Raw genomic sequence first — 27,351 nt, 5'->3', positions numbered from 1 at the left:
TCTCACCCCTCTCCCCCCCCCAGCCCGTTATCTATCACCCCCCCACACACACCTCTCCTCCCACCCCACTGTCTCTCTCACTACTGACATCTTGCTATGTGCACAGGTCTGTAGCCTCAGTCCGTTTTGCAGGGCCACGTAGAGTACTCTAGGGGACTGGTGCAGGCGTTCCCGCCACCAGCCCTCTTCACCCCCGTGGCTGGATTGCCAGTCCTCTCTGCTGTTCCTGAACTCTATCCCACCCCCGTGGCTGGGTTCCCAGCCCTCCCTGCTGTTCCTGAACTCTATCCCACTACTGCTACCGAGGTGCAGAGCTGTGTGTTAACTAATATCACTGCAGCCATAGACGCTCAGCGCAGTCATTACCCCTATATCTTTCCTGCCGTAAACACACAGCTCTCCCTGCGGCCCTGTCCTGTCTGTAACTCTTGCAGTGCCACTACTACACCCTCATATCTCCAAGCCTGCCTTGCATGCACAGCCCTCTCTGCTATTCCACAACTCACCGGAGTCCTCGTGCCAGGTTATTCTCATTCATGGCCCCCAGCACATATTCTGTGACCGCCGGGGCCTCATCCTTTGTGTAGCGACTGATCAGTAGTCTCGCAACCTCCACGCGGGTTTTATTTTGCACCACTCCGCGAGGAATCGGGGTCCACTGACGGCCCTGTAGAAATTCCCCATCTGACAAGTAGTTTTTAAACGTTTCAAAGTTGTCAGCTTCTAGTTCTTCGAGAATAGTGAGAATGATGTGTTGGGGGCTGAGCGCCATTTCCCCTTAGAGGATGTGAACAGGAAGAGAGAAAAGGAGCTATTCTGACCGGCCGAGACCCTTTACGTCACATTTATGTTTATGCAAAGGAAATACAGTATTTGGACTGCAGCTGTTTAACTCTTTGATGTATGTAACACTGTCTCTACGTGTCACATCTTCTAGGTTAACAATGTGGCAGATTAGATTACAGCACCAGGCCTACTTTAATGGTTAGCCAAGCCTCTGTGGCGGCTGGCCACAACACCCCTGGAAACCAGCCTCACCCCTCAGTATGGGCCCTTATCACCGCACTCCCTCCTCCCCCCCCCCCCCCCAGTGGGCCCTTTATACCCCAGTCCAACACTGGCCACCAGCCACCCACATGTCGTCCATAGTGGCCCTCATTCCGAGTTGATCGCTCGCAAGGCGAATTTAGCAGAGTTGCTCACGCTAAGCCTACGCCTACTGGGAGTGTATCTTAGCTTCTTAAAATTGCGACCGATGTATTCGCAATATTGCGATTGCAAACTACTTAGCAGTTTCAGAGTAGCTTCAGACTTACTCGGCCTCTGCGATCAGTTCAGTGCTTGTCGTTCCTGGTTTGACGTCATAAACACACCCAGCGTTCGCCCAGACACTCCCCCGTTTCTCCAGCCACTCCTACGTTTTTTCCGGAAACGGTAGCGTTTTTATCCACACGCCCCTAAAACGCCGTGTTTCCGCCCAGTAACACCCATTTCCTGTCAATCACACTACGATCGCCGGAGCGAAGAAAAAGCCGTGAGTAAAAATACTATCTTCATTGTAAAATTACTTGGCGCAGTCGCAGTGCGAATATTGCGCATGCGTACTAAGCGGAATTTCACTGCGATGCGATGAAAATTACAGAGCGAACGACTCGGAATGAGGGCCAGTGTAAATCTAGGCTTGCCATAATATTCCTTTAATCTGGAACACCTATGATTTATACAGGCTCTATAGCTACATTTCACCTGGTTTTAATCAGCCACAGAACCTGTGTAAATCATAGGTGTCCCGGATTTTAAGGATATTATGGTAAGCCTTAAATATGATTTTTTTATTTTCCTCACAGTATAATGCAATTTTTCTACTTTTATGTATTTATGGAGACATTGGGGCTGAGGAAGAAAGGGAAGGGGAGGGGGTTGTACACGCCCACATGGCTCTGGCCACACCTTCACTTCCCACAATAGGGCCTCCCATGACCCCAATTATTATACCAGCTTCAAAAACGGTACCAAATACATCTCCACACTTAGCAGCCTGATATACCATATAGATACGGGATGTAGTTGTGTTACCGGTGGTCACAATACCGACGTCGGGATCCCACCCCCTAACAATCCCAATAGATTAACAGGGAATATTCCCTGTGGGAGTGGGAATCAATAGAGTGGGAATCAAACCTGCCTTCTGCCTCTCCCTGTCACCCACTGCTTCCCCCTCACCCTCTGCCTCCCCCTGCCTTCTGTTGTCAGCCTCTGCCTCTCCCTGTCACCCACTTCTTCCCCATCACCCTCTGCCTCCCCCTGCCTTCTGTTGTCAGCCTCTGCCTCTCCCTGTCACCCACTGCTTCCCCATCACCCTCTGCCTTCTGTTGTCCGCCTCTGCCTGTCACCCACTGCTTCCCCATCACCCTCTGCCTTCTGTTAGCCTCTGCCTCTCCGTCACCCACTGCTTCCCCATCACCCTCTGCCTTCTGTTGTCAGCCTCTGCCTCCCCTTGCCACCATCTGCCTCTCTACATCAAACTCTATCACCCCTTCCTCTCCCTGACACCCACTGTCGTGTGGCACATTGTGAACTTGGGTTGGGGGGTGGAGGGGGGCCCAAATTATATTTCTGCACCTGGGCCCACCACTCACAAGTTCCGCCACTGCCCTTATCTCTAATTTCTGTGGCCATCAACACTGCACAGTGCACCTCCAGCATTCAGGGATAACCGACCACCTGTACTGGTGGCACTGCCCATATCCTACACTCTGTTCTCACTGGTGGCGCTGTGCCAGGTAACATCCACAGCACTCGCCCTACGTCACCCCTCTTTTTGACACAATGCACGTCTAACCACGCCACTCCCCCCCTCGGGGTTGTTATAGTGACCTTGGTACTGGTAAACAATTGTTGTGGTTGCAAAGTACAAATGATTTATTCACAACAAAAGTAATTTAGAAGTAGCGTCCCTGTGACAGGCTGGGGGCATTCCAGCAGCTCACACCCCCTTTGGGGGAACACGCGCCTTCGGTCGGTGTAACGGCTGAGTCATGATGACCCTGGGTCCACCCGATTTTGCCGCGCAGTAGACCTCCCAACGCACGTTTCACTGATTCCCAGAACTCATTCCTGCTGAGGTAACGCATTGCAATGACCACATGCAATCTGTACTGTACATTTTACTTTGTGCACAATGTAGGATGACAGAGAAGCAAGTGGGACATACTCCCATCCCCTAATCTTAAGCCGGGTACACATTCAGCAATATATCGGCCTATATATCATTACATTTCACGTCGGAATGATACATCGGCCATATCGCTCAGTGTGTACTCTTAATAATGCGTTCACATGCGTCACCATCCCATCTATGGTGCTGCAAAGTGACTACACCACACAGCTTAATGCGGGATAAACCCCTATATCGCAACGGATCGTGTAGCCGGTATGGCCATGCGATATGTCGGTATACCGCCATCCCGTTGCATGAAAAACACATCGTGTTGGACCTATTTCTGGGCCCCAACTTCACCAAAGGTGATGCCAGCTGTAGTCACTTTCTCTTTATGGGGCCATTGATTATTTATCAGGTTTTACAATTTCATAATCGCAGCAATAAGAAATTCTGTACTACAGGGATGTATCACAAATCACATCCACTGGTCCCTGCGATGTGTAAAGCCATTACGTCAGTGATCACGCTACTTTATGGGCGGTCTATTGTGTATGCTCGGAAATCAGACACGGATGGCTATTACCAGGGAGGTACATATGCCATATGTAGCCCATAGGTGTCAACATCTGCCAACACCTACAATGGGGCGCCATTGTCATAATGACCATTACAGTTTGGGTCACCATTGGGAACAGAGATATAGATTCCAACAATGTCAACATAATGAATGTCTACATGGTTTGCCGACATTCTCACGTCAACAAGTTATACCACACCCAAATGAAGGTAGTTTAGATTTAGCGACATTTAAGGGTCAGCCATTTTGGAAATTACATCCCTCATGGCTTTTGCAAATGGGTTACCGGGTCTGAACTTAAATGGAAGCGGCTTATCTCTGATAGAACAGAGCCCTCTTGACACGCTTGATTGTCCGTTCAGTCTGCGTGGACTGACCACTAACAAGGTAGAGCTGCTTGCAGGTTTCTCTTTACATCGCACTCTGCATATATACCTGGCACATTTCATTCACTCCGATCTCCCCCCTGACACCATCGCTGAAATTGTGGCACCTGATTCCTCTATTGCTATGACTACCCCAGCAGACATTTTTATAGGTTTCGATCAGAGGGTGTACTTGTCGCTGTTATCCTGTAGCATGACTGACTTAGCAGACTGTGTTGCTTCTGTTCATTTTCCCCCTCTATCTCCCACAGCCCATGGTTTGTTAGATGCCCCTATAACTTTGGAGAATGACATGGTCACCAGATCCTTCCGGGTGGTAAGGCACCAGGTATCTATGGCAACCCCCTAGAGGTGTTTAAAAAAATAAGAATTTACTTACCGATAATTCTATTTCTCATAGTCCGTAGTGGATGCTGGGAACTCCGTAAGGACCATGGGGAATAGCGGCTCCGCAGGAGACTGGGCACAAAAGTAAAAGCTTTATGACTAGCTGGTGTGCACTGGCTCCTCCCCCTATGACCCTCCTCCAAGCCTCAGTTAGGATACTGTGCCCGGACGAGCGTACATAATAAGGAAGGATCTTGAATCCCGGGTAAGACTCATACCAGCCACACCAATCACACCGTACAACTTGTGAACTGAACCCAGTTAACAGTATGATAAACGTAGGAGCCTCTGAAAAGATGGCTCACAACAATAAACAACCCGATTTTTGTAACAATAACTATATACAAGTATTGCAGACAATCCGCACTTGGTATGGGCGCCCAGCATCCACTACGGACTATGAGAAATAGAATTATCGGTAAGTAAATTCTTATTTTCTCTGACGTCCTAGTGGATGCTGGGAACTCCGTAAGGACCATGGGGATTATACCAAAGCTCCCAAACGGGCGGGAGAGTGCGGATGACTCTGCAGCACCGAATGAGAGAACTCCAGGTCCTCCTCAGCCAGGGTATCGAATTTGTAAAATTTAGCAAACGTGTTTGCCCCTGACCAAGTAGCTGCTCGGCAAAGTTGTAAAGCCGAGACCCCTCGGGCAGCCGCCCAAGATGAGCCCACCTTCCTTGTGGAATGGGCTTTTACAGATTTTGGCTGTGGCAGGCCTGCCACAGAATGTGCAAGCTGAATCGTACTACAAATCCAACGAGCAATCGTCTGCTTAGAAGCAGGAGCACCCAGCTTGTTGGGTGCATACAGGATAAACAGCGAGTCAGATTTTCTGACTCCAGCCGTCCTGGAAACATATTTTCAGGGCCCTGACTACGTCCAGCAACTTGGAGTCCTCCAAGTCCCTAGTAGCCGCAGGCACCACAATAGGCTGGTTCATGTGAAACGCTGAAACCACCTTAGGGAGAAATTGAGGGCGAGTCCTCAGTTCTGCCCTGTCTGAATGAAAAATTAGGTAAGGGCTTTTATATGATAAAGCCGCCAATTCTGAGACACGCCTGGCTGAAGCCAGGGCTAACAGCATGACCACTTTCCATGTGAGATATTTTAATTCCACAGTGGCGAGTGGTTCAAACCAATGTGACTTTAGGAGACTCAACACTACATTGAGATCCCAAGGTGCCACTGGAGGCACAAAAGGAGGCTGTATATGCAGTACCCCTTTGACAAACGTCTGAACTTCAGGCACTGAAGCCAGTTCTTTTTGGAAGAATATTGACAGGGCCGAAATTTGAACCTTAATGGACCCTAATTTTAGGCCCATAGATAGTCCTGTTTGCAGGAAATGCAGGAAACGACCCAGTTGAAATTCCTCTGTAGGGGCCTTCTTGGCCTCACACCACGCAACATATTTTCGCCAAATGCGGTGATAATGTTTCGCGGTTACATCCTTCCTGGCCTTGATCAGGGTAGGGATGACTTCATCTGGAATGCCTTTTTCCTTCAGGATCCGGCGTTCAACCTCCATGCCGTCAAACGCAGCCGCGGTAAGTCTTGGAACAGACAAGGTCCCTGCTGGAGCAGGTCCTTTCTTAGAGGTAGAGGCCACGGGTCCTCCGTGAGCATCTCTTGAAGTTCCGGGTACCAAGTCCTCCTTGGCCAATCCGGAGCCACGAGTATAGTTCTTACTCCTCTCCTTCTTATGATTCTCAATACTTTGGGTATGAGAGGCAGAGGAGGGAACACATACACTGACTGGTACACCCACGGTGTTACCAGAGCGTCCACCGCTATCGCCTGAGGGTCCCTTGACCTGGCGCAATATCTGTCTAGTTTCTTGTTGAGGCGAGATGCCATCATGTCCACCTTTGGTTTTTCCCAACGGTTTACAATCACGTGGAAGACTTCTGGGTGAAGTCCCCACTCCCCCGGGTGGAGGTCGTGTCTGTTTACGTGGGCGACTGCCGTGATGTTGTCCGATTGGATCAATACCGACTGACCCTGAAGCAGAGGCCTTGCTCGACTTAGGGCATTGTAAATTGCCCTTAGTTCCAGGATATTTATGTGAAGAGACGTTTCCATGCTTGACCACAAGCCCTGGAAATTTCTTCCCTGTGTGACTGCTCCCCAGCCTCTCAGGCTGGCATCCGTGGTCACCAGAATCCAGTCCTGAATGCCGAATCTGCGGCCCTCTAGAAGATGAGCACTCTGCAACCACCACAGGAGAGACACCCTTGTCCTTGGAGATAGGGTTATCCGCTGATGCATCTGAAGATGCGATCCGGACCATTTGTCCAGCAGATCCCACTGAAAAGTTCTTGCATGGAATCTTCCGAATGGAATCGCTTCGTAAGAAGCCACCATCTTTCCCAGGACCCTTGTGCATTGATGCACTGACACTTGTCCTGGTTTCAGGAGGTTCCTGACTAGCTCGGATAACTCCCTGGCCTTCTCCTCCGGGAGAAACACCTTTTTCTGGACTGTGTCCAGAATCATCCCTAGGAACAGTAGACGTGTTGTTGGAATCAGCTGCGATTTGGCGGGAAAGGGTATAATGCCAATAATTTATTAGAAATCAGCAGTTTTTTTATCGGGGGAAACCCACGCTTTGTCACACACCTCATTTAATTCATCTGATTCAGGAAAAACTATGGGTAGTTTTTTCACACCCCACATAATACCCCTTTTTGTGGTACTTGTAGTATCAGAAATGTTCAAAGCCTCCTTCATTGCCGTGATCATGTAACGTGTGGCCCTACTGGACATTACGTTTGTCTCGTCACCGTCGACGCTGGAGTCAGTATCCGTGTCTGGGTCTGTGTCGACCATCTGAGGTAACGGGCGCTTTAGAGCCCCTGACGGTGTTTGAGACGCCTGGACAGGCACTAACTGATTTGCCGGCTGTCTCATGTCGTCAACAGTTTTTTGCAAAGTGCTGACACTGTCACGTAATTCCTTCCATACGACCATCCAGTCAGGTGTCGACTCCCTAGGGGGTGACACCACTATTACAGGCAATTGCTCCGCCTCCACATCATTTTCCTCCTCATACATGTCGACACAATCATACCGACACACAGCACACACACACAGGGAATGCTCTGATAGAGGACAGGACCCCACGAGCCCTTTGGGGAGACAGAGGGAGAGTTTGCCAGCACACACCAGAGCGCTATATATATACAGGGATAACCTTATATAAGTGTTTCTCCCTTCTATAGCTGCTGTATTTGTATTATCTGCCAATTAGTGTCCCCCCTCTCTTGTTTTACCCTGATTCTGTAGCAGGACTGCAGGGGAGAGTCAGGGAGCCGTCCTTCCAGCGGAGCTGTGAGGGAAAATGGCGCTTGTGTGCTGAGGAGATAGGCTCCGCCCCCTTTTCGGCGGCCTTTTCTCCCGCTTTTTTTAGGAAAACTGTCAGGGGATAAATGCATCCATATAGCCCAGGAGCTATATGTGATGCATTTATTTAGCCATATAAGGTTTAAAACGTGTTTTATTGCGTCTCAGGGCGCTCCCCCCCAGCGCCCTGCACCCTCAGTGACCGGAGTGTGAAGTGTGCTGAGAGCAATGGCGCACAGCTGCAGTGCTGTGCGCTACCTTATTGAAGACAGGAACGTCTTCTGCCGCCGATTTTTCCGGACCTCTTCGCTCTTCTGGCTCTGTAAGGGGGCCGGCGGCGCGGCTCTGGGACCCATCCAAGCTGAGCCTGTGATCGTCCCTCTGGAGCTAATGTCCAGTAGCCAAGAAGCCCAATCCACTCTGCACGCTGGTGAGTTCGCTTCTTCTCCCCTTAGTCCCACGATGCAGTGAGCCTGTTGCCAGCAGGTCTCACTGAAAATAAAAAACCTATTTAAACTTTTACTCTAAGCAGCTCAGGAGAGCTACCTAGCATGCACCCTTCTCGGCCGGGCACAAAAATCTAACTGAGGCTTGGAGGAGGGTCATAGGGGGAGGAGCCAGTGCACACCAGCTAGTCATAAAGCTTTTACTTTTGTGCCCAGTCTCCTGCGGAGCCGCTATTCCCCATGGTCCTTACGGAGTTCCCAGCATCCACTAGGACGTCAGAGAAAAAACCATTCTGTTTTATGTTCCCAAATTGCTAGATTAAACATGTTCTTTGAGGACTACTCTATTCCCTCTTCTATGTCAGAAGCGCTTCTAGTGGTTCTGCCGAAACCCGGGAAGGATCTTCGGCAGCCAGATTCCTACCACCCCATCTCCAGACGCTAAAATGCTTTCCATGAGGCTTAATTGAGTTATCTCCACTATCATCCATCCAGACCATGCTGGTTTTATACCTTGGAAACCCGCATCTGAAAATGTATGGTGGCTCCATACTCCCCTTCAGGCTTCCCGCAGGGAGAAATCCACCTCAGTCAAGGTCTCTTTGGATGCACCCAAAGCACTTGATTCTGTGGAGTGATCTTTCCTGTTTACCGAAGACTAGGCGCACTTGAGAATTAGCTGTAGACCCCATGTGTGATGAATTTTGGGGGCAGCACACATGCAGACTGTCCTGTATGTCGTAACCCTCACGGTGCCCTCTTGCTTTTACTTTGGAAATGCCCTGTGTCTATTATGCTTGGTGCTCCTGCACTTTTCTCTTCTTATTCTGCACACGCACATCTGGTCCCTCTATTCTATGGGTCCGGGTGAGATTCCAGTGCGGCTCATCGGCTCATCCAATTGCAATATACTTGGGTGTAGATTTACTTATGCTCATTGTACCTGTGCAACCTTCATCCTTCACCATTTCTGGATATTTTGTGTATTTTGCCTATTTTGTTCTATATATGCTTGTGCGTTTATGTATACTCTCTTTGACATCCAGCTCTGCTAATGTGGCATCGTATCTCTTTATCTCTCCGATTTATTATTTTTGTTTGTTTTGTATCATAAAATCAATACAAGAGGACTCAATTCAAACATCCAGAACTCTGCAATCATGGAGGAGACTAAGGCCAGGCCAGCTGCTACTGATCAGATGCGGTGAGCACCTTTGGCTGCAGGTAAGTACACGGGTGAGCCGCCTGTTCCACAAAAACTACAATAAAGTTCAAAAAAATTGAGGAAATGTGGTTTGTGTGTGTCACAATCACCTTCCTCCTGTGCTCTCATTGCCGTACATTTCCCATCACTAGTTGCTGCTGACCACAGGATGTATGAAACGTACACCGCAGACCCCTGTATTACCAACGTCCTGCTGCACTGTCAGACACTTCTAAGAATAGTCCCCACAATCCCGTGTATTGAGCCCGGCACAGAGGAAGCTCTGAGGAACACGTCTGGTGGGGTAACAATTACCAGAATACTCTGCGTGCTAACCAGTAATGCCACAAGTAATCCTCCAGTGTCCCCCATCATACGGCACGCAGCGCAATTTCCAGCAGAGGGATCCATTAGATTATTCTTAACCTACGTAAGGTGTTTTCCGATTTACTAGTAAGCAATAAAAGTATTGCTGTGTTCTTGGTGTGAGATCCGGCAGGAGGTGACAGAGAGATGATCTCCTAGAAGTGGCTACTTGGAGTCTCACCTGAAGAGGGGGGTTAAACCTGACGTAGCACCCACCCAGGGCCTCTCCGTGCTCTTAGACCAACCTTGAGATAAGAGGAGATAGCATTTACACTTGATCAGTGTCATCTTCTTCATGTCATTGTAGAACCAAGGACTCCGTCATCTAATCACTGTCATTCTCTTCAGGTCATGGTCATGTCACATAGCTAACTTCTCCATAGAGCAGGCCATTGACAGTCAACAATAGTTGATGGTCTGATGAAAGCAATTTCACCATCGGTGGGGAGACCCCAATGATTAGTGCCGACAGTGGGCACGGGCTGCACAAGCACAGAACTAAACCGCCGATCTCTTAACTATCGATGGTTTCTACCTGATGGTTAAAATCCATTGATGGCTGAGCAGGTGAAGCCACCCATACAACCCAACCTGCTGGAAGCGGTCCCAGTAACCGGACTTTTAACCCAACAGTTCCCCAGCAGAAATCAGACACACACACACAGGATGGTATAGGTAATAAACTCGTGTTTCTACAAGAAACAAAGCAGTTAATATACAGAATATACAACGTTCTCAGGCCCGACACCCCCACATCCCTCATAGATCCATGCCTAAACCTGACCTCCCTCCATAGAAGACCCCCTTATACCTCCCTAAAACAAGACACGGTGCCCACTCCGCCAAAAGCTCCACAGGGGCAACTGCAGAATGGAAGGAATAAAGAAAATTTATGTAGCGTGAGGTCACAGGAACTTATAGGGGAACGTCTAGATACACCCTATGTAACTGTGTGTGGACAGAATAATGTAATGTGTGTGTAAATGTTTGCTCATTGGTTTTGGAACTTGCTAAAATAGGCATCTTACGGAAATGCTAAAAAAGCGGCCTGGTCTTTTATCATGGAGACAAAATAAAACCTCCAGCCCCTAACTATCTACACGGGATGCCTGGCTGTACGGGTAAAACCTTGAAATTTAAAAGAAATGTTATCAAATAAATTAAAAGTTAAGGCCCAAAACCAGCTTTTCAAGTGGTTAGAATTAAAATAAAATGACCCAAAGGTGTATTTAATAGTGAGCGGGTAAGACGTGATTGCAGGAGAGAAGGGGCTTGAATTCTAAAATAAAGGACAGGGACGATCTTCAAAAATAATTGACCAAGGAAGATACACCCAGGGGAGATACCTGGTAGGAGGAATGGAGGGGAAGGTGTGGGCCGATCAGGGTGGCCTCTGTCACCATCAAAATGTCATTAATGACCAGTCTCTGGGTCATTGCAGAGTTTGCAGTCAGCTTTATATACATATAAACATAGCGTAGTGTGCTCGTATATACAGGTATGAGGGGCCACACTGGTGCACAACAAATAGGCTCGGGGGCCAATATTATTCACTCTGTCAATAAGCCCCATCCTTGTGAAAGGCCGCAGATCTCTCAGGAAGTCAATGAAATATCCTCATCGAAGGTGGGCTTGTGCGTTACACAGTCCTTGCCCTTATCATGGATATGCGGAAGTCAGAAGGGTCAACCCCGGGGACCTTGTATGCCGGAAAGGGTTCAGTCGGTGCACAGCTTAAGCAAAGGGTTCTCGAGTGTCTTGGTGTTGCGGCTCAAGAACCTTGGAACGATCTCAGCTGAAGTCAATGGGGGAGGGGTGGGAGGAGCCTAATCTCTTGGCTGACGCCCTGTATAAATAACATACTCCCAGAAAGGAATAAAAAGAACAGATAACTAAAATATATAGAAAAATAAGCCAAAAAAAAAATGGCTAGGAAAAAAAAAAAAGAACATTTATAAGTACGCCCTGTGCGACTGAACAAATTAAGTGGTGATACCGTCACAAGGAGAGCTCAGGGTAAACGCTGTCATGGTTTACGTATCTGACGCTGTTTTAAAGTGCCGTTAAAAAGCCAGGCCACTGATATCTCGGAAACAGAGAAAGTAAATAGAATAAAAAAATAAAAAAAACAACTAAATATCAAAAGATGATAATGTCACTTTCCTTGTACCAGGCACCGCGATGGGCACCAGCATATGCCACGTTCTCTTCATTTACACTTTACAGGCCCATTTCTTTCTCCTTGGGCCCCGGAAAAAAACAAGAATTTGGCCCATTCCATTCACCAATTTGCTTTGGCCACCGTAAGCAGTGCCGCAGAGCCGATGACCGGAGCTGGCACAAGGCACGTGGTTAATTCAAGGTGCCCCGGCAGTTCTCAGTACCACATAAACAGGGAATCTTGTTCTCCTCGATGGGGAACTTGTAGTCGTATGTTATCTCCTCGTTCACTCCTATTGCTTGCTTAGAGTAAATTACTATTTTCTTTTGGGACTCGATCGTGATCACTTTGGCGTAACAGTTAGGCTGTAATATAATAAAAAGAAAAAAAGATGTTCAAAAAGAAGAATAATATAAAGAGAAATAAACAAAAGAAACACAACCGCCATATCATCTGCAGTCTATCCATAGTCGGGGAGGCAAATAAACAATCAAGCGTCAAGAACTGCAGCCCCACTTTGTGGCGAACATGGCGGAACAGCAGTCATGCCTCTTACCGTGCAACAGTGGTTTATAAATCGGGCCAGGTTCCCGCATTTGGTGGCATCGATGATGGTATCCTGGTCAACCCGGAACAGATAGCTGCTACCGATACCTGCATGGGAATATCGCTTCTCCCTCATGTCGGCCACCACCTATAAAGTGATCATAATCAGATTACTTCAGGGATCTACAAAGGCGTAACAGCGTTTTACTATATACGTGAATTATTATGTTATGGGCAATATGGAATGATTTCGGTTACTTTTTATGTACGTTAATCTCGCACAACGGCTTTAAGCAACTTATTTAATTTTAATAAAATATGTTGGGAGCCCCAGAACTTCAGTAATTACGTTATGTGTTTGTCACCCCATGGGTTGGCGGATCCCTGTAAAACAGTGGGATGTAGTCATGTGACCGGCGGTCGGGATCCCGCCGGTCACTATACCGGCGCCGGAATCCAGATCTCTGACTAACACGGACTATTCCCACACAGTGGGAATAGAACCCGTGGCGAGCGCAAGGCCGCAAGGGGCTCAGTTGCGCTCGCCCCCCACCCCCGGCCATTCTTGTGTCCTGGATCCAGGGGTCATTACGTCGCTCTCCCGATACCAACCCGATGCAGCTATGTGGTGTGATTGTGGCAGGGACGTGCAGTCAGGGGAGGCAGTGCCTCCCCTGTCATTAATGATTAAAATAATGTAAAGAAGATATTTATGACACATATTCTGTGTCATAACTATCTGCTTTAGCCTTTACATTATTTTAATCTTTTTTACTTGCGAAAAAACTTTCTGTAATGTGTTTTGGAGGCACTGCTGCCAATGCCTCCCGCTATAAATGTGAAATACCGGAAGCGGGGGGGCGGGGCTAAGCTTTGGCCAGTGAAAGCCCATTAAAGAAAAAAGAGGATTTTGGTACTTACCGATAAATCCATTTCTCTGAATCCTCTAGGGGACACTGGAGCTTCCTTAGACATTAGGGGTGTGAAGCTTGCAACCGGAGGTGTGGCACAATCTAAAATCAGAATTGTCTGCACAGCCGGCTCCTCCTCCTTCACATCCCTCCTCCCTCAGTTTTGAAAATTTGACTGAGAGAATAGCACATGATACTATAGCACCTGGCGAGGAACCGAACTGTACAACATATCAAACAGCATCCAAGAAACTTCTTTAACCGAAAAACTAACACTGTTTGAACAAATTGTTTGAACAAAACCATAAACTCCGCAGGCCGACAGCACCGAGGCGGGCGTCCAGTGTCCCCTAGAGGATTCAGAGAAATGGATTTATTGGTAAGTACCAAAATCCTCTTTTCTCTTTCATCCACTAGGGGACACTGGGGCTTCCTTAGACATTAGGGGACGTCCCAAAGTTATCCTCCAGGGAGGGAGTGCTGTCAGTAACCTGCAAAACCAAACGTCCGAACTGGGAACCTTGTAAAATCTCACGGACGTGTGGGCTGAGGACCACGTCGCCGCTCTGCAAAGTTGAGAAGTGGAAACACCTTCAGCAGCTGCCCAGGAGGCACCCACCGATCGGGTGGTATGAGCACCCGTCTGAACCAGAACCTGTTTGCCACAGGAATTAAAAGCTTGCCGAATGGCAAGTCGAATCCATCTGGACAAAGACTGCTTAGATGCCGGCCAACCCTTCTTAGGCCCATCATAAGGAAAAAACAAATGGTCCGACGTTCTGAAGGACGACGTAACTTGTACGTATACCCGTAAAGCTCGGACAACATCCAAGGACACGTCCCCATCTGCGAGACCCTGGAAAGATGGGACCACAAATGGCTGGTTTACGTGAAACCCCGAAACAACTATAGGCAGTAAATCCGCTCTTGTACGGAGTTCAGCCCTATCCTCATGAAAGGTTAAAAAGGGACTCATACACGATAAGGCTCCCAACTCAGAAACCCGCCTGGCCGAAGCCAAGGCCAGCAATAACGTGACCTTCCAAGAGAGATATCACAGGTCTGTTCTTGCTAACGGCTCAAAAGTAGGTGATTCCAAAAATTCCAAACACCAAATTTAAGTCCCATGGTGCAACTGGACGACGAAAAGGGGGCTGCATTCTCAGAACCCCCTGTAAAAAGGTTTGAACCTCTGGCAAGGACGCTTACCGCTGTTGAAATAGAATAGAGAGAGCCAAAATTTGAACCTTCAGAGAGCCCAGCCTCAGTTCTAAAACTAGACCGGCCTGAAGGAAGAGTAGAAGTCTGGATAAACGGAAGTTCGCCCAATTCCACCCACGTTCTTGACACCAGTCCATGCACCTCTTCCAAATCCTGTAGTAGTGCATGGCTGTAACCGGCTTCCTAGTGGCAATCATCGTAAGAATGGCCGTTCGTGGTATTCCTCTGTTCCGTAAGATCCGGGTTTCAATAGCCACGCCGTTAAACGCAGCCTGTTCAGGTCTGTGGAACAGTCCCTGAAACAGCAGGTCCTCTCTCTGAGATAACCGGAAAGGATCTTCCGCGAGTAACCTTCGCAGGTCTGAATATCAACTCCTGCGGAGCCCATGTGGTGCGATTAGAATCGCCCACATTCGCTCTAGTTTCAACCTTATCAGAACCCAGTGTATGAGGGGGAGGGTGGATTAATTTTAAACCCTCCTGTAACACGAAGGAAGTGTTAATGCGTCTACTCCTTCTGCTGCTGGATCTCTGGTCCTGGACCCATATCTGGGCAGCTGATGGTTTAGCCGAGACGCCACGAGGCCCACTTGAGATAGGCCCCATCTCCTCACCACCATGTCGAAAATCTGTGGATGTAGGCACCACGCTCCCCGATGCATGTCCTGGCGACTGAGATAATCCACTTCCCAGTTCTCCACACCCGGAATGAACACAGCCGAGAGGATGACGTTTCATCCTTTTGCCCACCACAAGATCTTTGTGGCTACCTGTAACGCCATCCTGCTCTTTGGTCCTCCCTGGCGGTTTATGTAAGCCGCCGTCATTACATTGTCCGTCTGTATCTCTAAGTATTGACCCATGACTAGGTCTTTGGCTAAGAGAAGCGCATTGTCTAGAATGCTTATAGGCAGTCTGCTCTCCCGTAACGTCCATCTACCCTGAAACTGATGTTGCTCTAGGACGGCCCCCCAACCTCTGAGACTGGCGTCTGTTGTCAGGATCCTCCAATCCCCAAATCTCCTCTCTGCTGCGAGATGCTTGTGTAACGAACACCATATCAAGGAGACTCGTACGTTCGGTTGGAGTCGGATACTCCGATGAAGAAGCCAGTGCGAACCTGCTCTCTGAGCAATGAGGCTTATCTGTATTGGTCGGGAGTGAAGTCTGCCGTACTGGAGAGCTTCGAACAACGCCACCATCTTCCCGAGAAGGTGTACTCAGAAGTGCAGAGAAACCATCGGTGTCCTTAGTACCTGAGCAACCTTAGGTAAGCTTGGTGGGGAAACCAAATAGGGATATGCAGGTATGCATGCAATGACCGACTGGATTGATTCACTCTTGAATTTGTAAGCCTTAGAAACTGGTTTAAAAGTTTTAAAATTGAGTATCGGCCTGACCGTCCTGTCCGGTTTTGGCACGACCAAAAGACTGGGGTAGAACCCCCTCCTCTCTTGGAGGCGGGAACTGGAAAAATGACCTCTAACCGTAGCAATTTCTGAATTGCCGACAGTAGTGCTTCTGCTGTCTGAGGGCACCAAAAATCCTCCAACGTTCCGATGAGGTGTTGGCCCATATGTCCTGCAAACCTTCCAGACATGCATCCCCAGGGGGGACACCAAGTGAGCTGGGAGATCTCATGCCACGGTCTCGTCAGCCGGCTTCTCCTGCTTTCCGGATGTTGCCTGTGAGCGACCTCTACCTCTGCCCCCACGTGCCGGTGTACCGAACTCTCGTCATCGGGCTCGAAAGGCCTGAGATCTGAACGAAATAACCATTGGACCCGAATAACCCCTTTTAACCTGTGAAGTGGTTCTCGTATAAGGAGTAGGTAGGAATGTGGACTTCCTTGCCGTAGCCCGTGTAATCCGTCTGTCCAACTCTGGCCCGAAAAGTATTTCACCCCCAAGGGGGATGGATTCCACCGCCTTCTTAGTGTCAGAGCCTCCTTGGAATTTTCTGAGCCATAAAATCCGTCTAGCCGATATGGCCGATGCGGAGATGTGCGATGCAATCCTGCTAGCATCCTTTGAGGCCTGACACAAGTATGAAGCAGATTCTTGAAAGTGTTCCGCCAGCTGGGTAAAGATTTCCCAGCTATATTCCTCATCAATAATCTGTACAATACGGCTCACCCATGCTCCCATGGCCTTGGTAACCCAAACACAGATGAGCGTAGGACTCTGTGCCGCACCAGCTGTTACAAAAAAATCGACTTTAAAGCTGTGTCAACCTTTCGGTGTGAAGCCTCCTCTAAAGTCGTTACATTAGGTATCGGTAAGATTGTCTTCTTGTTGACAACCGTCCTAGTGAGGCATCTACCACCGGCGGAGTCTCCCATATAGCCATTACCTCTATTGGTAAAGGGTAAGTTACTTGAGACCATCTTGGAAATTGAAAACGTTTGTCAGGTTGTGTCCAAGCCTCCTCCATTTGAGATTGGAAGGATTTAGGAATGGGAAACACTGCTGAACTCGGTTGTTCTTGGGATTCAAACAATTCGAATTCTTCTGGCCCCTTCAACTAAAGACTCAAGACTAAGATTGCCGTGTCCTTTCCTGGAAAATCGGCATCTAAGGTAGAGTCAATTAACTCACTTTCCGGTATAATATGAAAAGTTATTTTAACTGACTTGCGCACATCTGTTTCTGCATGTATGGGCGGCGTTACTTAATGAGAAATTTCCTTGTCTTAAAGAATCCAGCAGCCCATTCCAATTGCGGCTTGCGTGATTCTTGCTTTAGGCATGTTGTTTAAATCCCCTACCAGGGTATTATGCGGCGCTTTCACCCTTTAATTAGGAAGAGAAAGGCTGTGAGAGATGGCGAAAGCGAAGGTATCGGAACCGGCTGGAATTACTGTTCCCTCTCTTACATAGACAAAAGTAACAGGATACAATTGAGAAACAATGAAAAAATTTAAAATAAAATAAAAATATTATATATATATATATATATATATATATATATATAAATAAATAAAATAAGAATTTACTCACCGGTAATTCTATTTCTCGTAGTCCGTAGTGGATGCTGGGACTCCGTAAGGACCATGGGGAATAGCGGCTCCGCAGGAGACTGGGCACAACTAAAAGAAAGCTTTAGACTAACTGGTGTGCACTGGCTTCTCCCACTATGACCCTCCTCCAGACTTCAGTTAGGATACTGTGCCCGGAAGAGCTGACACAAGAAGGAAGGATTTTGAATCCCCGGTAAGACTCATACCAGCCACACCAATCACACCGTATAACTCGTGATACAATACCCAGTTAACAGTATGATAACAACTGAGCCTCTCAACAGACGGCTCAACAATAACCCTTTAGTTAGGCAATAACTATATACAAGTATTGCAGACAATCCGCACTTGGGAAAGGCGCCCAGCATCCACTACGGACTACGAGAAATAGAATTACCGGTGAGTAAATTCTTATTTTCTCTAACGTCCTAAGTGGATGCTGGGACTCCGTAAGGACCATGGGGATTATACCAAAGCTCCCAAATGGGCGGGAGAGTGCGGATGACTCTGCAGCACCGAATGGGCAAACTCTAGGTCCTCCTCAGCCAGGGTGTCAAACTTGTAGAACTTAGCAAATGTGTTTGACCCCGACCAAGTAGCTGCTCGGCAAAGTTGTAGAGCCGAGACCCCTCGGGCAGCCGCCCAAGAAGAGCCCACCTTCCTCGTGGAATGGGATTTCACTGATTTAGGATGCGGCAGTCCAGCCGCAGAATGTGCAAGCTGAATCGTACTACAGATCCAGCGAGCAATAGTCTGCTTTGAAGCAGGTGCACCCAACTTGTTGGGCGCATACAGGATAAATAGCGAGTCAGTCTTTCTGAATCCCGCTGTCCTGGAAACATAAATTTTCAGGGCCCTGACTACGTCCAACAACTTGGAAGCCTCCAAGTCTTTAGTAGCCGTAGGCACCACAATAGGTTGGTTCAGATGAAAGGCTGATACCACCTTAGGGAGAAATTGGGGACGAGTCCTCAATTCTGTCCTATCCATATGGAAAATCAGATAAGGGCTTTTACAGGACAAAGCCGCCAATTCTGATACACGCCTAGCCGAAGCCAAGGCCAACAACATGACCACTTTCCACGTGAGATACTTCAATTCCACGGTTTTAAGTGGCTCAAACCAATGTGACTTTAGGAAATCCAACACCACGTTGAGATCCCAAGGTGCCACTGGAGGCACAAAAGGGGGCTGAATATGCAGCACTCCCTTAACAAAAGTTTGAACTTCAGGTAGAGAAGCCAGTTCTCTCTGGAAGAAAATCGATAGAGCCGAAATCTGGACCTTAATGGAACCCAATTTTAGGCCCATAGTCACCCCTGACTGTAGGAAGTGCAGGAAATGGCCCAGCTGAAATTCCTCCGTTGGGGCCTTCCTGGCCTCACACCACGCAACATATTTTCGCCATATGCGGTGATAATGGTTTGCGGTTACTTCTTTCCTAGCTTTAATCAGCGTAGGAATGACTTCCTCCGGAATGCCCTTTTCCTTCAGGATCCGGTGTTCAACCGCCATGCCGTCAAACGCAGCCGCGGTAAGTCTTGGAACAGACAGGGCCCCTGCTGCAGCAGGTTCTGTCTGAGCGGCAGAGGCCATGGGTCCTCTGACATCATTTCTTGAAGTTCCGGGTACCAAGCTCTTCTTGGTCAATCCGGAACAATGAGTATAGTTCTTACTCCTCTTCTCCTTATTATCCTCAGTACCTTTGGTATGAGAGGAAGAGGAGGGAACACATAAACCGACCGGTACACCCACGGTGTCACTAGAGCGTCCACAGCTATCGCCTGCGGGTCTCTTGACCTGGCGCAATATCTTTCTAGCTTTTTGTTTAGGCGGGACGCCATCATGTCCACCTGTGGCCTTTCCCAACAGTTTACAATCAGTTGGAAGACTTCTGGATGAAGTCCCCACTCTCCCGGGTGGAGGTCGTGCCTGCTGAGGAAGTCTGCTTCCCAGTTGTCCACTCCCGGAATGAACACTGCTGACAGTGCTAACACGTGATTTTCCGCCCATCGGAGAATCCTTGTGGCTTCTGCCATCGCCGTCCTGCTTCTCGTGCCGCCCTGTCGGTTTACATGGGCGACTGCCGTGATGTTGTCTGACTGGATCAGTACCGGCTGATTTTGAAGCAGGGGTTTTGTAAATGGCCCTCAGTTTCAGAATATTTATGTGTAGGGAAGTCTCCTGACTTGACCATAGTCCTTGGAAGTTTCTTCCCTGTGTGACTGCCCCCAGCCCCGAAGGCTGGCATCCGTGGTCACCAGGACCCAGTCCTGTATGCCGAATCTTCGGCCCTCTTGAAGATGAGCACTTTGCAACCACCACAGCAGAGACACCCTGGTCCTTGGAGACAGGGTTATCAGACGATGCATCTGAAGATGCGATCCTGACCACTTGTCCAACAGGTCCCACTGAAAGGTTCTCGCATGGAACCTGCCGAATGGAATTGCTTCGTAGGAAGCTACCATCTTTCCCAAGATCCGCGTGCAGTGATGCACCGACACCTGTTTTGGTTTTAGGAGGCCTCTGACTAGAGATGACAGCTCCTTGGCCTTCTCCTCCGGGAGAAACACTTTTTTCTGTTCTGTGTCCAGAACCATCCCCAGGAACAGTAGACGTGTCGTAGGGACCAGCTGTGACTTTGGAATATTTAGAATCCAGCCGTGCTGTTGTAGCACCTCCCGAGATAGTGCTACCCCGACCAACAACTGCTCCCTGGACCTCGCCTTTATCAGGAGATCGTCCAAGTACGGGATAATTAAAACTCCCTTTTTTCGAAGGAGTATCATCATTTCTGCCATTACCTTGGTAAATACCCTCGGAGCCGTGGATAGACCAAACGGCAACGTCTGGAATTGGTAATGACAATCCTGTACCACAAATCTGAGGTACTCCTGGTGAGGATGGTAAATGGGGACATGCAGGTAAGCATCCTTGATGTCCAGTGATACCATGTAATCCCCCTCGTCCAGGCTTGCAATAACCGCCCTGAGCGATTCCATCTTGAACTTGAATTTTTTTATATATGTGTTCAAGGATTTCAAATTTAAAATGGGTCTCACCGAACCGTCCGGTTTCGGTACCACAAACATTGTGGAATAGTAACCCGTCCTTGTTGAAGTAGGGGCACCTTTACTATCACCTGCTGGGAATACAGCTTGTGAATTGCCTCTAACACTGCCTCCCTGCCTGAGGGAGTTGTTGGCAAGGCAGATTTGAGGAAACGGCGGGGGGGGAGACGTCTCGAATTCCAGCTTGTACCCCTGAGATACTACTTGAAAGATCCAGGGATCCACCCGTGAGCGAGCCCACTGATCGCTGAAATTTTTGAGACGGGCCCCCACCGTACCTGGCTCCGCCTGTGGAGCCCCAGCGTCATGCTGTGGACTTAGAGGAAGCGGGGGAGGACTTTTGCTCCTGGGAACTGGCTGTATGCTGCAGCTTTTTCCCTCTACCTCTGCCTCTGGGCAGAAAGGACGCACCTTTAACCCGCTTGCCCTTATTGGGTCGAAAGGACTGTACCTGATAATACGGTGCTTTCTTTGGCTGTGAGGGAACATGGGGTAAAAATGTAGACTTCCCAGCTGTTGCTGTGGAAACGAGGTCCGAGAGACCATCCCCGAACAACTCCTCACCCTTATAAGGCAAAACTTCCATGTGCCTTTTAGAATCTGCATCTCCAGTCCACTGCCGAGTCCATAACCCTCTCCTGGCAGAAAATAAGAATTTACTTACCGATAATTCTATTTCTCATAGTCCGTAGTGGATGCTGGGGACTCCGAAAGGACCATGGGTAATAGCGGCTCCGCAGGAGACTGGGCACAAAAGTAAAAAGCTTTAGGACTACCTGGTGTGCACTGGCTCCTCCCCCTATGACCCTCCTCCAAGCCTCAGTTAGGATACTGTGCCCGGACGAGCGTACACAATAAGGAAGGATTTTGAATCCCGGGTAAGACTCTTACCAGCCACACCAATCACACCGTACCACTTGTGATCTGAACCCAGTTAACAGCATGATAACAGAAGGAGCCTCTGAAAAGATGGCTCACAACAACAATAACCCGATTTTTGTAACAATAACTATGTACAAGTAATGCAGACAATCCGCACTTGGGATGGGCGCCCAGCATCCACTACGGACTATGAGAAATAGAATTATCGGTAAGTAAATTCTTATTTTCTCTAACGTCCTAGTGGATGCTGGGGACTCCGAAAGGACCATGGGGATTATACCAAAGCTCCCAAACGGGCGGGAGAGTGCGGATGACTCTGCAGCACCGAATGAGAGAACTCCAGGTCCTCCTCAGCCAGGGTATCAAATTTGTAGAATTTAGCAAACGTGTTTGCCCCTGACCAAGTAGCTGCTCGGCAAAGTTGTAAAGCCGAGACCCCTCGGGCAGCCGCCCAAGATGAGCCCACTTTCCTTGTGGAATGGGCTTTTACAGATTTTGGCTGTGGCAGGCCTGCCACAGAATGTGCAAGCTGAATTGTACTACAAATCCAACGAGCAAGAGTCTGCTTAGAAGCAGGAGCACCCAGCTTGTTGGCTGCATACAGGATAAACAGCGAGTCAGATTTTCTGACTCCAGCCGTCCTGGAAACATATATTTTCAGGGCCCTGACTACGTCCAGTAACTTGGAATCCTCCAAGTCCCTAGTAGCCGCAGGCACCACAATAGGCTGGTTTAAGTGAAATGCTGAAACCACCTTAGGGAGAAATTGAGGACGAGTCCTCAATTCTGCCCTGTCCGTATGAAAAATTAGGTAAGGGCTTTTATAGGATAAAGCCGCCAATTCTGAAACACGCCTGGCTGAAGCCAGGGCTAACAGCATTACCACTTTCCATGTGAGATATTTTAAGTCCACAGTGGTGAGTGGTTCAAAACAATGTGATTTTAGGAACCCCAAAACTACATTGAGATCCCAAGGTGCCACTGGAGGCACAAAAGGAGGCTGTATATGCAGTACTCCCTTGACAAACGTCTGAACTTCAGGAACTGAAGCTAGTTCTTTTTGGAAGAATATTGACAGGGCCGAAATTTGAACCTTAATGGACCCTAATTTTAGGCCCATAGACAGTCCTGTTTGCAGGAAATGCAGGAATCGACCCAGTTGAAATTCCTCTGTAGGGGCCTTCCTGGCCTCGCACCACGCAACATATTTTCGCCAAATACGGTGATAATGTTGTACGGTCACATCCTTCCTGGCTTTGATCAGGGTAGGGATGACTTCATCCGGAATGCCTTTTTCCTTCAGGATCCGGCGTTCAACCGCCATGCCGTCAAACGCAGCAAGTCTTGGAACAGACATGGTCCCTGCTGGAGCAGGTCCTTTCTCAGAGGTAGAGGCCACAGGTCTTCCGTGAGCATCTCTTGAATTTCCGGGTACCAAGTCCTTCTTGGCCAATCCGGAGCCACGAGTATAGTCTTTACTCCTCTCCTTCTTATGATTCTCAGTACTTTTGGTATGAGAGGAAGAGGAGGGAACACATACACTGACTGGTACACCCACGGTGTTACCAGAGCGTCCACAGCTATTGCCTGAGGGTCCCTTGACCTGGCGCAATATCTGTCCAGTTTTTTGTTGAGGCGGGACGCCATCATGTCCACCTTTGGTTTTTCCCAACGGTTCACAATCATGTGGAAGACTTCTGGGTGAAGTCCCCACTCCCCCGGGTGAAGATCGTGTCTGCTGAGGAAGTCTGCTTCCCAGTTGTCCACTCCCGGAATGAACACTGCTGACAGTGCTATCACATGATTTTCCGCCCAGCGAAGAATCCTTGCCACTTCCGTCATTGCCCTCCTGCTTCTTGTGCCGCCCTGTCTGTTTACATGGGCGACTGCCGTGATGTTGTCCGACTGGATCAACACCGGCTGACCCTGAAGCACAGGTCTTGCCTGACTTAGGGCATTGTAAATGGCCCTCAGTTCCAGGATATTTATGTGAAGTGACGTTTCCATGCTTGACCACAAGCCCTGGAAATTTCTTCCCTGTGTGACTGCTCCCCAGCCCCTCAGGCTGGCATCCGTGGTCACCAGGACCCAATCCTGAATGCCGAATCTGCGGCCCTCTAGGAGATGAGCACTCTGTAACCACCACAGGAGAGACACCCTTGTCCTTGGAGACAGGGTAATCCGCTGATGCATTTGAAGATGCGATCCGGACCATTTGTCCAGCAGATCCCACTGAAAAGTTCTTGCGTGGAATCTGCCGAATGGAATCGCTTCGTAAGAAGCCACCATCTTTCCCAGGACCCTTGTGCATTGATGTACTGACACTTGGCCTGGTCTTAGGAGGTTCCTGACTAGGTCGGATAACTCCCTGGCTTTCTCTTCCGGGAGAAACACCTTTTTCTGTACTGTGTCCAGAATCATTCCTAGGAACAGCAGACGTGTCGTCGGAATCAGCTGCGATTTTGGAATATTTAGAATCCATCCGTGCTGTCGTAGTACTACTTGAGATAGTGCTACTCCGACCTCTAACTGTTCTCTGGACCTTGCCCTTATCAGGAGATCGTCCAAGTAAGGGATAATTAAGACGCCTTTTCTTCGAAGAAGAATCATCATTTCGGCCATTACCTTGGTAAAGACCCGGGGTGCCGTGGACAATCCAAACGGCAGCGTCTGAAACTGATAGTGACAGTTCTGTACCACAAACCTGAGGTACCCTTGGTGAGAAGGGCAAATTGGGACATGGAGGTAAGCATCCTTGATGTCCAGAGACACCATATAGTCCCCTTCTTCCAGGTTCGCTATCACTGCTCTGAGTGACTCCATCTTGAACTTGAACCTTTTTATGTAAGTGTTCAAGGATTTCAGATTTAAAATGGGTCTCACCGAGCCGTCCGGCTTCGGTACCACAAACAGCGTGGAATAATACCCCTTTCCCTGTTGTAGGAGGGGTACCTTGATTATCACTTGCTGGGAATACAGCTTGTGAATGGCTTCCAATACCGCCTCCCTGTCGGGGTGAGACGTTGGTAAAGCAGACTTCAGGAACCGGCGAGGGGGAGACGTCTCGAATTCCAATTTGTACCCCTGAGATACTACCTGCAGGATCCAGGGGTCCACTTGCGAGTGAGCCCACTGCGCGCTGAAATTCTTGAGACGGGCCCCCACCGTGCCTGAGTCCGCTTGTAAGACCCCAGCGTCATGCTGAGGACTTGGCAGAAGCGGGGGAGGGCTTCCGTTCGTGGGAAGAGGCTGTCTGCTGCAGTCTTTTTCCCCTTCCTCTGCCCCGGGGTAGATATGAGTGGCCTTTTGCCCGCTTGCCCTTATGGGGACGAAAGGACTGAGCCTGAAAAGACGGTATCTTTTTCTGCTGTGAGGTGACTTGGGGTAAAAAGGTGGATTTCCCAGCCGTTGCCGTGGCCACCAGGTCCGATAGACCGACCCCAAATAACTCCTCCCCTTTATACGGCAATACTTCCATATGCCGTTTGGAATCCGCATCACCTGACCATAACCCTCTTCTGGCAGAAATGGACATCGCACTTACTCTTGATGCCAGAGTGCAAATATCCCTCTGTGCATCACGCATATATAGAAATGCATCCTTTAAATGCTCTATAGTCAATAATATATTGTCCCTGTCCAGGGTATCAATATTTTCAGTCAGGGAATCCGACCAAGCCACCCCAGCACTGCACATCCAGGCTGAGGCGATTGATGGTCGCAGTATAATACCAGTATGTGTGTATATACTTTTTAGGATATTTTCCAGCTTCCTATCAGCTGGCTCCTTGAGGGCGGCCGTATCAGGAGACGGTAACGCCACTTGTTTTGATAAGCGTGTGAGCGCCTTATCCACTCTAGGGGGTGTTTCCCAACGCGCCCTAACCTCTGGCGGGAAAGGGTATAATGCCAATAATTTTTTAGAAATTAGCAGTTTTTTATCGGGGGAAACCCACGCTTCATCACACACCTCATTTAATTCATCTGATTCAGGAAAAACTACGGGTAGTTTTTTCACACCCCACATAATACCCTTTTTTGTGGTACTTGTAGTATCAGAAATGTTCAAAACCTCCTTCATTGCCGTGATCATGTAACGTGTGGCCCTACTGGAAAATACGTTTGTTTCCTCACCGTCGACACTGGAGTCAGTGTCCGTGTCAGTGTCTGTATCGACCTGAGGTAACGGGCGTTTTATAGCCCCTGACGGTGTTTGAGACGCCTGTACAGGTATTAACTGATTTGCCGGCTGTCTCATGTCGTCAACAGTCTTTTGTAAAGTGCCGACACTATCACGTAATTCTTTCCATAAGACCATCCAGTCAGGTGTCGACTCCCTAGGGGGTGACATCACTAACACAGGCAATTGCTCCGCCTCCACACCATTTTCCTCCTCATACATGTCGACACAGCGTACCGACACACAGCACACACACAGGGAATGCTCTGATAGAGGACAGGACCCCACTAGCCCTTTGGGGAGACAGAGGGAGAGTTTGCCAGCACACACCAGAGCGCTATATATATATATACAGGGATAACCTTATATAAGTGTTTTTCCCTAATATAGCTGCTGTATATATTAATATGCCAATTTAGTGCCCCCCCTCTCTTGTTTTACCCTGTTTCTGTAGTGCAGGACTGCAGGGGAGAGTCAGGGAGCCTTCCTCCAACGGAGCTGTGAGGAAAAAATGCCGCTTGTGTGCTGAGGAGATAGGCTCCGCCCCTTTTTCGGCGGCCTTTCTCCCGCTTTATTGTGGAAAACTGGCAGGGGTTAAATACATCCATATAGCCCAGGAGCTATATGTGATGTATTTTTAGCCATTTAAGGTATTTTCATTGCGTCCCAGGGCGCCCCCCCCCCCCCAGCGCCCTGCACCCTCAGTGACCGGAGTGTGAAGTGTGCTGAGAGCAATGGCGCACAGCTGCGGTGCTGTGCGCTACCTTATTGAAGACAGGACGTCTTCTGCCGCCGATTTTCCGGACCTCTTCACTCTTCTGGCTCTGTAAGGGGGCCGGCGGCGCGGCTCCGGGACCCATCCATGGCTGGGCCTGTGATCGTCCCTCTGGAGCTAATGTCCAGTAGCCTAAGAAGCCCAATCCACTCTGCACGCAGGTGAGTTCGCTTCTTCTCCCCTTAGTCCCTCGATGCAGTGAGCCTGTTGCCAGCAGGTCTCACTGAAAATAAAAAAACCTATTTAAACTTTTACTCTAAGCAGCTCAGGAGAGCCACCTAGATTGCACCCTTCTCGTTCGGGCACAAAATCTTAACTGAGGCTTGGAGGAGGGTCATAGGGGGAGAAGCCAGTGCACACCAGCTAGTCCTAAAGCTTTTACTTTGTGCCCAGTCTCCTGCGGAGCCGCTATTCCCCATGGTCCTTTCGGAGTCCCCAGCATCCACTAGGACGTTAGAGAAATAAGAATTTACTCACCGGTAATTCTATTTCTCGTAGTCCGTAGTGGATGCTGGGGACTCCGTAAGGACCATGGGGAATAGACGGCTCCGCAGGAGACTGGGCACATCTAAGAAAGATTTAGGACTATCTGGTGTGCACTGGCTCCTCCCCCTATGACCCTCCTCCAAGCCTCAGTTAGGAACTGTGCCCGGAAGAGCTGACACAATAAGGAAGGATTTTTTAAATCCCGGGTAAGACTCATACCAGCCA

General features: G+C 48.9%; 1 protein-coding gene across 4 annotated transcripts in view; it reads right to left on the bottom strand.

Annotated features, from left to right (window-relative positions):
• Positions 1–10,545: 10,545 nt before the first annotated feature.
• The window catches only part of SETD1A (SET domain containing 1A, histone lysine methyltransferase), an 82,184-nt gene continuing 65,378 nt past the window's right edge, over positions 10,546–27,351 (bottom strand). For all 4 annotated transcript variants that reach the window (XM_063935204.1, XM_063935207.1, XM_063935205.1 and 1 more), the window contains exons 18-19: positions 12,593–12,730; positions 10,546–12,401 (exon numbers count right to left, since the gene is read on the bottom strand). In XM_063935204.1, the coding sequence (XP_063791274.1) occupies positions 12,228–12,401; positions 12,593–12,730 (312 nt within the window). In that variant the 3' untranslated portion in view covers positions 10,546–12,227. The remainder of the gene's footprint in view (positions 12,402–12,592; positions 12,731–27,351) is intronic.

Source organism: Pseudophryne corroboree, chromosome 7, assembly GCF_028390025.1.
Source record: "Pseudophryne corroboree isolate aPseCor3 chromosome 7, aPseCor3.hap2, whole genome shotgun sequence".
Lineage (NCBI taxonomy): Eukaryota > Metazoa > Chordata > Amphibia > Anura > Myobatrachidae > Pseudophryne > Pseudophryne corroboree.
The sequence above is the reverse complement of the archived record's forward strand: the minus strand, read 5'-3'. Positions and strand labels throughout refer to the sequence as shown.